The sequence below is a fragment of the Sorex araneus genome, chromosome 2, assembly GCF_027595985.1.
Source record: "Sorex araneus isolate mSorAra2 chromosome 2, mSorAra2.pri, whole genome shotgun sequence".
NCBI classification, from domain to species: domain Eukaryota; kingdom Metazoa; phylum Chordata; class Mammalia; order Eulipotyphla; family Soricidae; genus Sorex; species Sorex araneus.
The window spans coordinates 132,568,277-132,584,723 of NC_073303.1; the positions used below are offsets into that span (position 1 = coordinate 132,568,277).

The window sequence follows — 16,447 nt, forward strand, 5'->3', positions numbered from 1 at the left end:
TATTAGGTTTCCAGGGAAACAGCTAGAAAGCTAACTTAAACTATGAAAAAATGAAAGGAACCCTTCTGTGGGCCAGTAGGGCAGAGAGCTCAGTGGCCAGGGCTGCATGGAGCCTGGCACCTTTGCCCACCCTCACCCTGTGGTGTGCCGGGGGATGCCCAGTGCCCCAGGCCCAGCACTGCAGTCCTCGGGCAACACTGCATTGTGGGCCCGAGTGCGCCCCATGTGATTTGGGACCGAGCACTCCTCATCCCCCCAAAGAAAAAGAAATTCCCAGAATTGAAATTTCTGTCTGTATAAGTATTTAGTTGCAGTTTAAATAATTTAGGATCAAATTTGAGGAAATTATGAAAAATAAAAGGAGTGCCTGTTCTGTCTGTTCTCATCTAGTTGACCACAAAGTTATGATGGAAACTTTTGGGAGATAATTATTTCTCCAACAAGATTTTTTTTTTAAATGTAGGCAGTTTTTCTTTTCTCTCCTCTCCCTATTCCTCCTCTCCTCTCCCCTCCCTTCCCTTCCCTTCCCCTCTCTTGTTTGCTTGTTTTGTTTTTGTTTTTGTTTGGGTGCCATCCCTGGCAGTGTTCATGGCTCTCTTCTGGCTCTACTCAGGGATGATCCTGGCAGGGCTGGGGATTGAACTGCGCCAGCATCGTGCCAGGCCTTACCTGCCCCAGTCAATTTCTTATACTTCCAGCCCCAGTCAGTTTCAGTTCTCAATTTTTAAGTGGGTATTTTTTCAAGCTTTCACACGTGGGACAGTCAGAGTAAATACACGGTGAATCACAGCTCTATGGAAGCGGCCAGGAGCCCGCCTTCTTACCAGTGTCTGTCGTGATTTCAGAACGAGGCCATGACGGGCTCCCACACCCAGAACCGCGTGCTCTCACGCATCACGCTGGCCCTGATGGAAGACACTGGGTAAGCGCACTCAGAGCGTTGGGACGGTCCATCAAAGTGAAATGAAGGTTGAGATTAAGATGAAGCTTTAAGGAAGACTGAAATTTTTACTTTAAAAATTGTAGGTGGTTATCTAGTTGTTGCTTTTCCATAGAGAGGCATATTGACTTACTCCAGGCATGGTGCAGGTTCACATGGGGACCAGGTGTGGTGCAAGGTCTCGAGCCCAGGTCAGCTGTGTGCAGCACAGATGCCTTACCTGCAGGATGGCCTCTCTGGCCTATTTGTTACTTATACCAACTTCATTTAATCAATAAATGTTGGGAACTCTGAGGTGTATAGAATAAATGAACAAAATTACATTTTGAGATTTATTGTTTAAGAAAAAGGGGGGCTACTAATATAAAACCAATTTTTTTTAATTGAAGTTGGTGATATATAGGTTCCTAGTCATTGTGCTTGTGTGTGTGTGTGAGACACACACACACACACACACACACACACACACACACACACACACACACAGAAGCCAAGCATCAAAACCCACGGCCTTACACATGCAAGGATGCAACTCAGCTTTCTGTTTTGTTTCTCTTTGCTTTGATTTTTTCCAAAATCACCTATTTTTATTGAGATAACATGGTTGCAACATTACTGCTATTGTTTCATGTTTGCTGCTAGTACCCCCACCCCCCAGAGTATCAGCAAGGTCCTGCCTCCTTCCTGCCCCCTCTGCAGACTCAGTTACCAGTTCTGTTGACAGTATTGAAGAGTTTATTTCCACTGGGGATTGTTAGCTAATCCCTTGCTTTGTTTCCTTTTCTTTGTTTGTGGGTGGGTAGGGGGACACTAGGTGATGCTCAGTGGTTACTCCTGGCTCTGCACCCAGGAATCACTCTTGGTGGGTGCTCAGGGGACCCTAGGGGATGCCAGAGATTGAACCTCAGTCAACTGCTCCCAATACTATCATTCCAGCCCTGTTTCTTTCTTTTTCTTAATTGAATCATCCTGATATACACAGGTACAGTCAGACAGTGTTCCAGCTCCTGTCCCTTCGCCAGTGTATCTTTTCCACCACAACGGCCCCACCTCCCACTCCCTTGCTACTTTATTCTCCACATATGAGCAAGATTATCTGTTTTTTTTTTTTTTTTGCTTTTTGGGTTCACACCCGGAGATGCACAGGGGTCACTCCTGGCTGATGCACTCAGGAATTACTCCTGGCGGTGCTCGGGAGACCATATGGGATGCTGGGATTCGAACCTGGGTCGGCCGCATGCAAGGCAAACACCTTACTGCTGTGCTATCGCTCCAACCCCAATGGTATTTGTCTTTTACCTTCTGACTCAGGTCACTTAGTGACATCCTTCAGTTCCATATGCTTGCAGTGAACTCCAGAATTTTATCTTTTCTCACAACTGAGTGATGTTCCTGGATGTGTATGTATCACAACTTCTGCTCATATCTGTTACTGAGTACTTGCCGTTGTAAATAGTGCTTCAGTGAACACCACTGTGCATATGTCCTTTTGGATGAATGTTTTTGTATACTTGGGGTAGATGCCCAGGAATGGAGATTCGTAGATTTTTATTTTTTTTAATTTTTTTATGATCTTTATTGAGATACCTAGATTTATAATACTATTAATTATACTTTTCATGCATATATTGTTCTAATATCACATCCATCTCAAGAGTGCCCACTTCCTCCCAACTGTGTCCCAGGGGCCCTTATCAACTCCATCCCCCACCCCAGGTAAGCTTACCAGTTTTGTAAATAAAAATCTCTAGTTCTGATGACTTTGACTGTTTGTTGTTATCACTATATTTCGTATAGCCAATATATGAGAGAGATTTTATTTTTTTATTGTGGAGGTAGTGACACCTGAGTAAAACTAAACTTCTAAGATTCCACAAAATTAAAAATCAATATTAAGTTGATAAACTTTTTCCCAAAATTTTTGAGTTTTTTAATTATATATATAAATTTAAAATTGATGCTATGAATAATTTAGTACTAATACCTTTTAAAATTTACATGAAATAGATAAATCCTATAAGTATACAATTTAGTAAGTGAGAAACTTAAGAAAAATTTAAGAGGAAACTCTGGACAGACGTATGAAAGTCTGAAAGTATGTGGTGTACGTGTATCATGGATGGAACTAGAAGATACGCTGCTTGAAGCGAAGGAAAGATGCAGAGTGATCTCTCGGAGGTGGGCGTCCTCCTAGGGAGCAGAGTTCAGGGGCAACAGGCAGCGAAGGCACATCCAGAGCCACGGCAGTGGGAGCCTGTGGGCGGGGCTGAGAGGGGCTGGGGTCCTTTGGTTGAGCTAGACGGGTACACACACTGGTGTTGGGCATAGTGGTGGAACTGTGCATGAGAAATCTTTTTAATAGTATTGTAAACCAAGAATCTCAAAAATAAAATAAAATTTTAAAAATAATAAAAGCGCATGTGGGTTTTTTGTTTTTTGATGTTTGGGTGGTGCTCAGGGCTTACTCCTGGCTCTGTACCCATGGATCACTCCTGGTTCTTGGAGGACCATATGGGATGCTGGGGATTGAACCCAAGTTCATCTGCTGCAAGGCAAGTGCTCTGCCCTCTGTTCTCTCTCTCCAGCCCCTGAAGTATAAAAGTGCACTTAATCCTTAAAAAAAGTGAATACTGGCATTATGTTAGAAAATATTATAGAATAGATACTGTTTAGGTATATTAATAAGTTAATATTATAATGAAAATATTTATGGATATTTAAAAACACCCGAACAGACATAGAGAATTCTAGATAAATAAATAGTGAATTATTTCTTGAAAAAATATAGAATTCCTTAGCAGGCTAGAAGTAAACAGACTTTTCTTCATCTATTTGGGGGAGACCATTAGCACCATCAGTGTCATACTGAATGGCAAAATGCTAAGAAGTTTGTCCTTTTATTTTTGGTTTTGGTCCACACCTGGCAGTGCTCAGGGTTACTCCTGGCTCTGTGCTCAGAAATCACTCCTGGTGGTGCTTGGAGTACCATATGGGATGCTGTGGATTGAACTCCAGTCAGCTGCATGCAAGGCAAATGCCTTCCCTGCTGTACTATTGCCTGAGCCCCTGATGCCTAAATATGTTAGAAGTGTACATGTTGTTTTCCTAGAAGGCTGTTTGGTTGGGGTTGCAACACATAGTTTAAGAAGCTAAGAAAGCTAAGATCTGTAACACTATCTCAGCTGCTTGAAGCACTATGAAATCAAGCTATCTAGTTAACAGAAACACTGTAGCTACTAAGGTTTGTTGACATTTTTGTACTGAAGCAGTGAGATTTGTTTCTTCAGTACTCTAAGTGAGGCACTTCTGGTCTTTGAAAGGGGAAAGGGCTTAGGAGATGCTGTATCACATTTCTGCTAATTTCTGCTTTTGTTTTATTTTGTGAGGAGGAATAAGATTTGAGAAAATTATTCTTATCATAATCTAATCTTTAAACTTATTTTTATTTATTGTTTTGGTAATATCAAGGGGTATGTATAACTGTTTTATACAATTTTACAATTTTTGTAAACTAATCATTTTTTTAAGAGTAAAACTGAGGGCCGGAGCAATAGTACAGCTGCTAGGGCACTTGTCTTGCATGAAGCCAACCAAGGTTTGATACTTTGGACCCTGTTTGGCCCCAGAGCACTGTCAGGAGTGATACCTGAGTGCAGAAATAGGAGTAAGACCTGAACATGGAAAGGTGTGACCTCAACCGCCCCTCCCTTTCGTCCCCCCCCAAAATGAGAGTAGAATTGAGAGGCCAAAGAGATAGTAGAGAATTCAAGTGCTTGCCTTTCTTTGGCTGACCACAAGTTCTACAGATGATCCCCTGAACACAGAGCCAGGAGTTATCCCTGAGCACAGCTCAGCATGGTCCAAAACACAAACAAAAATCCCTAAAGTACATTCAATGTGGATTTTTTTCCCTCTGAAATTAGAACATTTAAGAAGTACTTAAATATAGTATATATTTGTCTTATGTGAGTATAAAGTTTAGTAATAAGTAGAGACTGTATTGGTAGAATATCACAAATTCACATTAGAAAAGCAAGAAAATAGTACCAGGATGAACCATGTCAGGTAAAGCATGGCCAGCTAGTAATTCTCTTTCTTCCTCATGTGATTTCCTGTTCTTTTTTTTTTATTATTATTATTTTATTGAATCACTGTGAGACAGTTACAAGCTTTCATGTTTGGATTACAATCACATAATGGTCAAACACCCATCCCTCCACCAGGTACATTCCCCACCACCAATATCCCGGGTATACCCCCCCCTTTCCCAACCTTTTCATTTCCTATTCCTTCACTCTCATCTCTATTTCTTTGAACCTTATTTCCCCTTGTTTTACTCCTTAATTAGTTTCTACTCTGTGACCTTTGAGATGTACAGTGTACACTGGGTTTGTTTTTGACTTTTTTCAAATATGAAAGTACCCTCACCATAAGACTCAAGTTTTTCAGTTCCTGCAACAGTTACCCTGGCCAGTGATCCCTGTGACCAAAGGCTGCACTTGTAAGCATTCGCCAGTGCTGACTCACCAAAGTCCTTTTGGAGATCATAGCTTGCTCTTTGTCAGATTTGTTCTGGAGTTTAAAAAATAACAGTAACAGTAATGGTTGGGGCCAGAGTGATAGCACAGTGGGTAGGGCATTTGCCTTGCACATGGTGGACTTGAGTTCCAACCCTGACAACCCCCAAGCACCGCCAGGAGTAATTCCTGAGGGCAGAGCCAAGAGTAACCTCTGAGCATCGCTGAGTGTGACCCCCCCCAAAACCAAATAAATAAATAAATAAATCACTGTCACTGTCACTGTCATCCCATTGTTCATCAATTGCTCGAGCGGACACCAGTAATGTCTCCATTGTGAGACTTGTTACTGTTTTTGGCATATCGAATACACCATGGGTAGCTTGCCAGGCAGTGCCATGCAGGTGGGATACTCTTGGTAGCTTGCCCTTGCCAGGCTCTCTGAGAGGGTTGGAGGAATCAAACCCAGGTCAGCCTCGTGGAAAAAACAAACAAATTAATTAATTAATTAATTAATTAACAGTAATGGGAGCTGAGCTATAACTGCAGTAGAGCACATTTTATTGAATATATTGACACCTTGGTTTAATCTTAGTGTCACAGAATAAAATAAAAGTAATAATGAGTTTTGACGGAATTATTTTCACAGCTGGTATAAGGCTAATTACAGCATGGCTGAAAAGCTGGACTGGGGCCGAGGAGAAGGCTGTGACTTTGTCAGGAAGAGCTGCAAGTTCTGGATGGATCAACAGAGACAAAAGTAAGAACACCTTCCCTCTGATTTTCAGTAACACAATGTATTTATAATTTTGTTTTTATCTAGAATAAAAATATTATTTTTAAATTGTGTCCCTGGGGCTGGAGTGATAGTACAGCAGGGAGGGTGTTTGCCCTCGACTGACCCAGGCTCAATCCCCGGCATCCCTTGTGGTCCCCCACGCACAAGTAGGAGTAATTCCTGAGTGCAGAGCCAGGAGTGACCCTGAGCATCGCTGAATGTTATCCAACCGAATGGCACCCAAATGTGTTCCTAACAGCTCAGTTTCAAAATATGAGAAAATCATCTGTTGTATCTATATTCTATTATATCCGTGGCTGTAATATTAAATCACATACTAAAAAGTCTATGTGGTATCCAAAGATCTAAACAATTCTGTTTAGCTTATAATTCATATATATTGCGAAAATTTTGCTACTTTGTCATTTTCACTATTTTTCAGAGAATCCACACTTAAACATATATGCAGTTGTTGATTCAGTATCAAAAAATATAAAAGTAATTTTGAGCAGTGCCTTTAAGTTCTCGATACATATCATCACCTAGAAAGTTTTTTTTTTTAAAAAATATAGTCCCAGGCCCCATACATCCTTATAGTATAGCAAGTAGGATGCTTGTCTTGCACATAGCAAACTCAGGTTCAATCCCTGGTTCACCTATGGTCCCCCAAGCCCCACCTGGAGTGATCCCTGAGCACAAAGCCAAGAGTAAGCCCTGAGCACTGCTGAGTGGGGCACAAAAACAAACAAAATTTTAGTCCCAAATTTGTGGAATAACACACATAACACATATATGCAAATATACATGATTATGTGATTGTGTGTTTTATATCTTTGGATGTACCTTTATTTTATTTTATGATCCTTTTGGTTGGGGGCCATTCCTATCAGTGCCCAGGGCTTCCTCCTGGCTCTGCCCTCAGGGATCACTCTGGGGAGGGGCCGAGGGACCCTGTGGGGTGTTTGGGATTGAACCTCACTCAGCCGTGTGCAAGGCAAATGCCTTACCTGTTGTACTATTTCCCTGATCCCTTCATGTGTCCTTTTAGATATATGTATTTATAACTTTTTATCATGAATTAATAGTGAATTTACTGGCACTTGCATAAACAATTACTCACCTCCTATTTGCTTTATTCAGTTTCTGAGGCATCTTGCAAAAGCTGTAGTACAGTGTCACAACCAGGATATTAACCTTCATACAGTATCACTGCAAGGATCCCTCATAATATCCAGCCCCCCCCCCCTTTTTTTGGTGTGAGGAGTGGACCTGAGCTTTATACGTGCAAAGCCTGTGCTCTACCATGTGCTTCATCCCCACCCCTCTTTACTGACTTCTGCATTCACCCCAACTTCCCCAGCTCTTCTTTAGCCCCTGAAAACTGCTAATACGTTTTGTTTCTATAATGTCATCATATCAAAGAAGTATATGAATGGATCTATTTTGTATGTAACGTTTTAGAGTTGACTTTTCTTTTTTTAGCAATGGGGTCATATCTAGCATTGTTCAGGGGTTACTCCTAGCTCTGCACTTAGGAATTACTCCTGGCAGTGCTTGGGGACCATATGGGATGCCGGGGGTTAAATCTGACTGGGTGCATGCAAGGCAAGTATCTTACCCACTGTACTCTCTCCAGGTTCTGCCCCCTTTATATATAAATACAAACACACACACACACACACACACACACACACACACATTCACTTTCGCACTGTCATCCCATTGTTCATCAATTTGCTCGAGCAGGGACCAATAGCGTCTCTATTGTGAGACTTGTTACTGTTTTTGGCATATGGAATACGCCATGGTAGCTTGCCAGGCTCTGCCATGCGGGTGTGATACTCTCAATAGCTTGCTGGGTTCTCCGAGAGGGATGGAGGAATTGAACCTGGGTCGGTTGCGTGCAAGGCAAATGCCCTACCTGCTATGCTATTGCTCCAGTCCATACATATATCTATATCTATATCTATATATCTATGCCTATATCTATATCTATATCTATATCTAAGCATGGAAGAGCCTGGCAAGCTCCCTGTGGTATTTTCGATATGCCAAAATGCAGGAACAGTAACAGGTCTCATTCCCCTGACCCTGAAAAGAGCCTCCAATCATTAGGAAAAATGAGTAAGGAGAGGGTGCTAAAATCTCAAGGCTAGCACGAATGGAGACATTACTGGTGCCAACTCAAGTAAATCAATGAACAATAGGATGACAATGATGATGACAGGGGTCACTGTATCATTGTATCACTGTCAGCCTGTTGGTCATCGATTTTCTCAAGTGGGTGCCAGTAATGTCTCCATTCATCCTAGCCCTTAGATTTTAGCAGCCTCTCTTTACTTGTTCTTCCCAGCGATGCCACATTGGAGGCTTTTTCAGGGTAAGGGGAATGAGACCCATCATTGTTACTGTATTTGGCATATCGAATATGACACGGAGAGCTTGCCAGGCTCTGCCGTGAGGGCAGGATGCTCCAGGAGTGTTGTTTTATAGTCTCTGGATCTTGGCCGTTGATGGGATGACACAGCACCAGGGACAGTTTCTGGGTGTGGCTGCCAAGCTACTGGAAAACAGAGGTGGGGGGGCCCAGTCCCAGTCCAAGCAGGCTTGGAGATCTCAGCCCCGGGTCCCGCACACCTGGGTTCCTCTGCTAGTTCCTTCCTGCGTGAGACTTGTCTGAGTGTGTGAAGAGGGGCCTTGAGTATGGCTGTGGCTGGGTTCCAGAGGTCTTTGGCTGCCGGGTCTCTGTTTGGGGCGGGGAGGGGAATTCAGCCCACCCCTCTGAGGGGCTCTGGTGAAGACAGCCAGGCACGGGGGCAAGAGACTCTGACAAGTATATATATAAGAACTGTGTTTATAAAGTTACAGATAATTGAGTTTTAGGTATATAATATTTCAACAATCCCACCACTGTCTTCACTATGTCACATTTCCTCCTCTAGTTATTCCACATCTCACAGGTAAGTGAGATCATTCGGTGTTTATCTTTCTTCTGGTTTACTTTATTCAACATATCTTTCAGTTCTAACCAAGTTGCAGCAAAATGGAGTTGATTTTTTTGTCTCAGAATAATTTTCTGGAGATTTATTCCAACTGTTCTGTTTGTCAATAGTTTGCCTATTTATATGTCTGAATAATATTTCATAATATGGATATGTCACATTTTGTTGACCCATTCACACATTATAAAACATCTGAATTGTTCCCAGTTTGGATTTATTAGCAAAAAAAATTGCTACAAACATTTGTGTACAGGTTTTTGTTGGATCATTTACTTCTCTAGGTTAAATACCCAGGAATAGTAATTAGAGGTCATATGAAAATTCTATGTTTAGTTTTGTAAGAAACTGCCAAACTCTTATATGGAAGAGTTTTACATTCTTTTAATACTTATTGCAAAACTGGTTTGAAGGCTATAGATTTCCTAAGCTGTTGCTTGTCCATGAAGTCCTGTATTGTTTCTTCAAATCTGAATGATAATCTAGCTGGACAGAGTATTCTTGGTGAGGTATTTATTTTGTTGAGTTTTGTTACTATCATCTTCCAGTCTTCTCTGGCTCCACACTCTCATTGGATAGATCTGCTGTGAATCCTATGGGCATTCCTTTTTCCATCTTGCTGCTTTCAATACTCTGTTTCTATCTTTGGCCTTTGTGTTTTGGAGTTTTCCAGGGTGAGTCTGTTTTCACTGGGACCCTTCTGGCCTCTTGGGTCCTAGTGCCTATAGACTTCAGCTCAGGGAACTTCTTATCTGTGGTTTTGATAACTGTTGTTTCTTCACCAAAATTACATTCATGATCTTCGGGAACTCCAATGATTCTTACATTCTTTATCTTGAACCCATCTCATAGTTCTGAGTGTGCTGTTCATTTTTTCAGACTTTTTTCCACTCTCTGCTCTCTCCGAGCAGTTTTCTCCCGCTCATCTTGGAGCTCCTTGCACATTTTGTTTTGGTTTGGTTTTGGGGCCACACCTGGTTGTTTACTTCTCGCTCTGCACTAAGGGGTCACTGCTGGTGATGTTCAGGGAACCATTTTGGGTGCTAGAGACCAGTCAAACCTGGGTCAGCCTTGTGCAGGGCAAGCGCCCACCTGCTGTACTGCCCTGGCCCCAGAGCTCTTGTGTCTGCTCAGTTGCCGTCACTCTGCTGTTCAGAGCTTTTGCTGAGTGTTTTGTATCACCCACCATGCTCTCCATTGCTCTAATTTTTTTTTCCCATTTTTTTTTTTAAATTTTTGGGTCACGCCCAGCGATGCTCAGAGGTTACTTCTGGCTCTGCACTCAGGAATTACTCCTGGCGGTGCTTGGGGGACCATATGGGACGCTGGGGATCAAACCCAGATTGGCCACGTGCAAGGCAAATGCCCTCCCCGCTGTACTATCGCTCTGGCCCCTCTCATTTCTGATTGTAGTTTTTTCATTTCAACTCTCGTACTTTCTTGTGTCTTGCTGACTATGTGCCATAATTCATTCAAGTTTGTTAAACTTCCTCATTTTGGTGCCACTAATGTCATTGTCTGAGGAACTGGCTGGTGTTTGTACCTTCACTGAAACTCTTTTCTCTCACTGGGCTTGGCGGACTTCTGCTGTTTTCCCTATTGATTTTCTATACTGGGGTACATCTTTGTCATTAGGCTCCTCCTGGAAGAGGCTGCAGAATTGAACTGTGGATTGCTCTTTCCCTTCTCTGCCTGTCTTCACTGAGTACAGGAAACGTCACTGTGAGTAGCAAATAATTTGCCGAGTAGGTCTGTTGTGCAGCTCACTTCAGGAGCTCTGGGTGGCCCATCAGTGTAGCTTTGGCTGGGGTGGCAACTGAGGGACTGTGCCATAGGGAGGGCTCTGTCTGGGCTTCCAGGGCAGGCCAGCAGTGTCAGCAGGAGGCAGAGGAGGGCAGGGTCATGCCCACCACCCAGTGCCACGGCCTTCACCTCAGGGATCTTTAACTGAGTCCCACAAATTTGATATGTTGTGTTTTTTTATTATCTAATTTATTTTATTATCTAATTTATTATCAATTCTATATCTTATATTACAAAATACAGATTAGATAGCTTAATCATCAAAAATTGATTTTCTCCTAGCCAGAGACTGGAAGTTCTGAATTCAAGATGCCTGTCACTTTGGTTCCTAGTGAGAGTCCCTTCCTGCTTGTCTGCAGCCTTTCCTGCCCGCATGTGGCAGAGACCATGCTTGCTGGGCTCTTCCACTATCTACCACATTTGGCCCTAGTTATTTCCTTTAAAGGCTGCTTCCCAGGAGGGTAAGATTCGGGGATGAGGCTCCAACACGCAAAACTGGGGAGGGGTGTAGTTCAATGTAGAGCCACTGAAATTTTGTTTGACTTTTTTTTTCTCACATGCACACTCAAGTATGTTTGTGTGTGTGGGGGGGGGTTGATTTTTTTCCTCTGGGGCTGCTCAAACCATGAATTATGTAGTTTTAAAGTGTTGGCTCTCTTTTCCCTTTTGTTACTGATTTCTAGCTTGATTCTGTTGTAGCTGGAAAAAACACTCTGTTCAGTCTTTAAGTATTTAAGATTGACCATATGGGATGCTGGGAATCTAACCCGGGTTAGCCGCATGCAAGGCAAATGCCCTACCCACTGTGCTATTGCTCCAGACTACCTCCCATCTTTTTTCCCTCAAGAATTGCTTTAGCTCTTTGTGGGGGTTGGTTGTTCCATATGAATTTCAGGAGTATTTGATCAATATCTTTGAAGAATGTCATGGGTATCCTTATAGGAATCGCATTGAATCTGTATAGTGCTTTGGGGAGTATTGCCACTTTGACAATGTTAATTCTCCCAATCCATGAGCAGGGGATGTGTTTCTGTTTCCTCGAGTCCTCTTATTTCTTGTTGTTGTTGTTGTTGTTGTTTTTGTCTTTTGTTTTTTGGGTCACACCCAGCAATGCACAGGGGTCACTCCTGGCTCATGCACTCAGGAATCACCCCTGGCGGTGCTCAGGGGACCATATGGGATGCTGGGATTTGAACTCGGGTCGGCCACATGCAAGGCAAACGCCCTACCCGCTGTGCTATCACTCCAGCCCCCCTCTTTTATTTCTTGAAGAGTGTTTTGTAGTTTTCTTTGTATAGGTCCTTTACCTTCTTAGGTAAGCTGATTCTGAGGTATTTGATTTTCTGAGACATGATTGTAAACAGGATTGCTTTTTACATGTCACTTTCTTCTCTCTCATTATTTGCATATAGGAAAGCCATGGACTTTTGGGCATTTGATTTTATAACCTGCAACTTTACTATATAAGTCTATTATTTCTAGGAACTTCTTGGTAGAGGCTTTAGGGTTCTCTAAGTATAGTATCATGTCATTTGCAAATAGTGAGAGCTTGATTTCTTCCTTTCCTATCTGGATACCCTTAATATCTTTTTCTTGCCTCACCACTATTGCAACTACTTCCCGTACTATATTGAATAGAAGTGGCGAGATGGACATTCTTATCTTGTCCCTGATCTTAGAGGGAAGGCTTTTAGTTTTTCCCCATTGAAGATAATGCTTACCATAGGCTTGTGGTAGATGGCTTTGATTATATTGAGGAAAGTTCCTTCATTTCCCATTTTACTGAGATTTTTTTTTTATCACAAATGCTTCTGGATCTTGTCAAATGCTTTCTCGGCATCTCGATATGATCATGTGGTTTTTAATCTTTCCTTTTATTGATATGATGGTTTATGTTGATTGACTTGCGGATAGTTAAACTATCCCTGCATCACCGGGATGAGTCTCACTTGATCGTGGTGTATGATTTTTTTTTTGATGAGTTGTTGGAATCTATTTGCTAATATTTTGTTGAGTATCTTTGCATCCGTGTTCATCAGGGATATTGGCCTATAATTTTCTTTTTTTGTGATGTCTCTGTCTGCTTTTGGTATTAGAAAGGAATTGCTGTTCCCAAACATTGAAACTGTTTAGGAGTGTTTCTGTTTCTTTGATTTCCTGGGAAAGCTTAAAAAGGACTGACAGTAGATCCTCTTTAAATGTTTGGAATAATTCGCTAGTGAATCCATCTGGACCTGGGTTTTTGTTTTGGGGAAGATTTGATAACTGTTTCAATTTCTTTGATAGTGATAGGTCTACTCATGTATTTCATATCTTCTTGACTCAGCCTTGGGAGGCTATAGGAATCCAGGAATTTATCCATTTCTTGGTTCTCTTGAATCATGGCATACAGGCTTTCAAAGAAATCTTTGATGATCTTTTGAATTTCTTTGGTTTATGTTGTGATGTCCCCCTTTTTATTTCTGATTCGGTTTATTAGGGTTCTCTCTCTTTGTTTGTGAGTCTTGCTAGTGGTTTATTAATCTTGTTTATTTTCTCAAAGAACCAGCTCTTGGTCTCATTGATCTTTCAGATTGTTTTTTGGGTTTCCTTGTTGTTAATTTCTGCTCTGAGTTTTATCATTTCTCTCCTCCTGCCTGGTTTGGGCTCCTTTTGTTGGTTCTTTTCTAAGATCTTAAGCTGTGATGTCAAATTATTTATGTAGCACCTTTTTCCTTCCTGAGAAATGCTTGCAGAGCTATAAAATTTTCCCTTAACACTGCTTTAGCTATGTGCCACAAGTTCCGGTAGTTCGTGTCTTCATTCTCATTTGTGTCCAGGAATCTTTTGATTTCTTCCTTTATTTCCTCTCTAACCCACTCATTGTTCAACACTGAGGTGTTTAATTTCCAGGTGTTTGTTTTGATTCTTCATTTCTGTGTATGATTAACTTCCATCTTCAGTGCATCGTGGTGTGAAAAGAGAGTTGATACAATTTCTATCTTCTTGATTCTGTTGAGGTATGCTTTGTGACCCAGCATGGTCTATCTTGGAAAATGTTCCGTGTGCACTGGAAATGAATGTGTGTTTGGTTTTGAGGGATGGAAAGCCTTGTATACATCTATTAGCCCTCTCTCTTCCATTTCTTCCTTCAAATCCAGTACTTTTTTTGGTGAGTTTTAGTCTTGTTAATCTATCAAGAGGTGATAGGGTGGTGTTGAAGTCTCCAGCTACTACTGTGTTGCTACCAATATCCTCCTTGAAGTCTGTTAGCATGGCCCCTCATTGGGTATGTATGTTTAGAAATGTGATTTCTTCCTGCTGTACATATCCTTTGATTATTAAAAAATGGCCTTCACTGTTCCTTTTAATCTTTTTCAGCCTGAAATCCATGCTATCAGATACTAGTATGGCCACCCCAGCTGTTTTGAGGAAGTTGCTTGAAGGGTAGTTCTCCATCCTTTGACTTGAGTCTGTATTTGTTCCAACTGTTCAGATGTGTTTCTTGTAGGCAGCAGAATGTTGGGTTCAATTTTTTAATCCATTTTGCTATTCTGTGTCTCCTAATTGGTGCATTTAGACCATTAATTGAGAGAGATTATTGTCATGGGGTTTTGTGCCATCTTTCTGTAGGGATTCATTGTGCTTATAGAGGTTTTTCTTGTCTTTTAAAAAAAAATAATGTAGGGGTACTGCTATTTGTTCAGCCATTGATTAAGCTGATTGAATTGGACATGAACTTCATATTACTTTTTTATTTTATTGTATCACCATGAGATAGAGTTACAAAGCTTTCATGTTTGAGATTCAGCTGTACAATGATGGAACACCTATCCCCTCCACTAGTGCACATTTTCCACCACCGATGTCCCCAGTATGCCCCAACACACACACACACACACACACACACACACACACACACACACACACACACACACACACATCCCAGTCCTCACCCTGCCTCAATGGCAGACAATTTCCCCAATCCTCTCTCTCATTTTTGGCATTATGTTTTGCTCAAATTTTCCCATCGCCGTTCAAGCCTACCTGCCAGGGGCTGATGCTAGATAATTTATTTTTCATTGCTTATTTTGAATATTATGAGAACTCACATGGCCGTGATTGTAAATGTAAATTTCTAGACTGTAAATGGTTGGGTTCCAGAGACATCTCTGTATGTCACTAATTCATTTTAGGATTCAATTGGGAGTCTCTGGGCCAGGGCTGTTGGTGTGCTAAGATGGTGCCCGGAAACAAATTGTGGGCATGACAGCCAATCTTCTGGGTGGGCGGGGACCCAGGGAGGTACAGCCCATGTCCTCTGCCACCATGCGGCCTGGAGATTCAGTCCTAGAACCCCCATATGTGAGTCTTGCTTGTGGAAGCTCTTGGTCACTGGGATTCCATCTGGAGTAGGTGGGGAGACTGCACCTGCTCCATCTGGGGTGCCTTGGTGATATTTGCCTGGTATGGGACCCGGAGAGATCTCTGGTGCTGTAGTGTCTTCTGGGACTCGCTGCTGTGTTTCTGGGCCAGGGCTGTTGGTGCGCTAAGATGGCGCCTGGAGGCAAATTGTGGGCATGACAGCCAGTCTGCTGGGCGGGCAGGGGCCCAGTGAGGTCAGCCCAGGTCCTCTGCTACCATGTGGTCTGGAGATTTTGTCCGGAACCTGCATACCAAGGGCCTTGCTTGTGGAAGCTCTTGGTCACCAGAATTCCATCTGGAGTAGGCGAGGGAGCGCACCTTCTCCATCTGGGGTCCCTGGAGATACTGGCTTGGTATGGGACCCGGAGAGATCTTTGGTGCTGTGGTGTCTTCCGGACTTGTCTCTGTGTCTCTGAGCCAGGGCTGTTGGTGCGCTAAGATCCACATTACAAAATTTTCAGCAGATTATATCTTGGTAAGATCTACCCTAGAGACGGTGGAGTCAGGCTGGGGGTATGGTGGTGATTTTGGATTGTGGAAGCAAGTGACTGCTGCTTGCTTCCAATTTACTTCAGTCTGTTCAGCCATGCATGGGTCCAAGCTTAATTGTGACTTTTGATCTCTTTTGAAATTTATTTAGCTGTCTCTGAAGCAAGTCCGGTAGTAGAGCTTACAGGGTGGTGCTGGACTTGGTTCTTGGGGGTGACTGCCAGACTTCCATGTGTATTGGGAAGTGTGGGGAGGTAGCTCACCCCAACTCTGAGAAAGCCATGAGCTTTATTGCTGAGCCAGAGGTGGTTTGTGGGTGTGGCTCCCATATACCTAACTTTTGGCTGTTTAATTTCTTGGTAAACTTGATCACAAGTTGTTGGGGTTTGGCCAAAGGCACAGCAGCAATTTTGGGGTATCAGGAAGCTTGAAGGCACCATCAGGCTGCTGATGGATTCGCCCTACAGTTGCAGGTTGACCTGTTGGCAGCACCATACCCACTCAGTCCTTCCTTTAA

General features: G+C 42.5%; 1 protein-coding gene across 4 annotated transcripts in view; it reads left to right on the forward strand.

The window, feature by feature from the left end:
- The window catches only part of LMLN (leishmanolysin like peptidase), an 80,190-nt gene that overhangs the window by 45,154 nt on the left and 18,589 nt on the right, over nucleotides 1-16,447 (forward strand). For all 4 annotated transcript variants that reach the window (XM_055126916.1, XM_055126919.1, XM_055126917.1 and 1 more), the window contains 2 exons: nucleotides 846-922; nucleotides 6,107-6,217. In XM_055126916.1, the coding sequence (XP_054982891.1) occupies nucleotides 846-922; nucleotides 6,107-6,217 (188 nt within the window). The remainder of the gene's footprint in view (nucleotides 1-845; nucleotides 923-6,106; nucleotides 6,218-16,447) is intronic.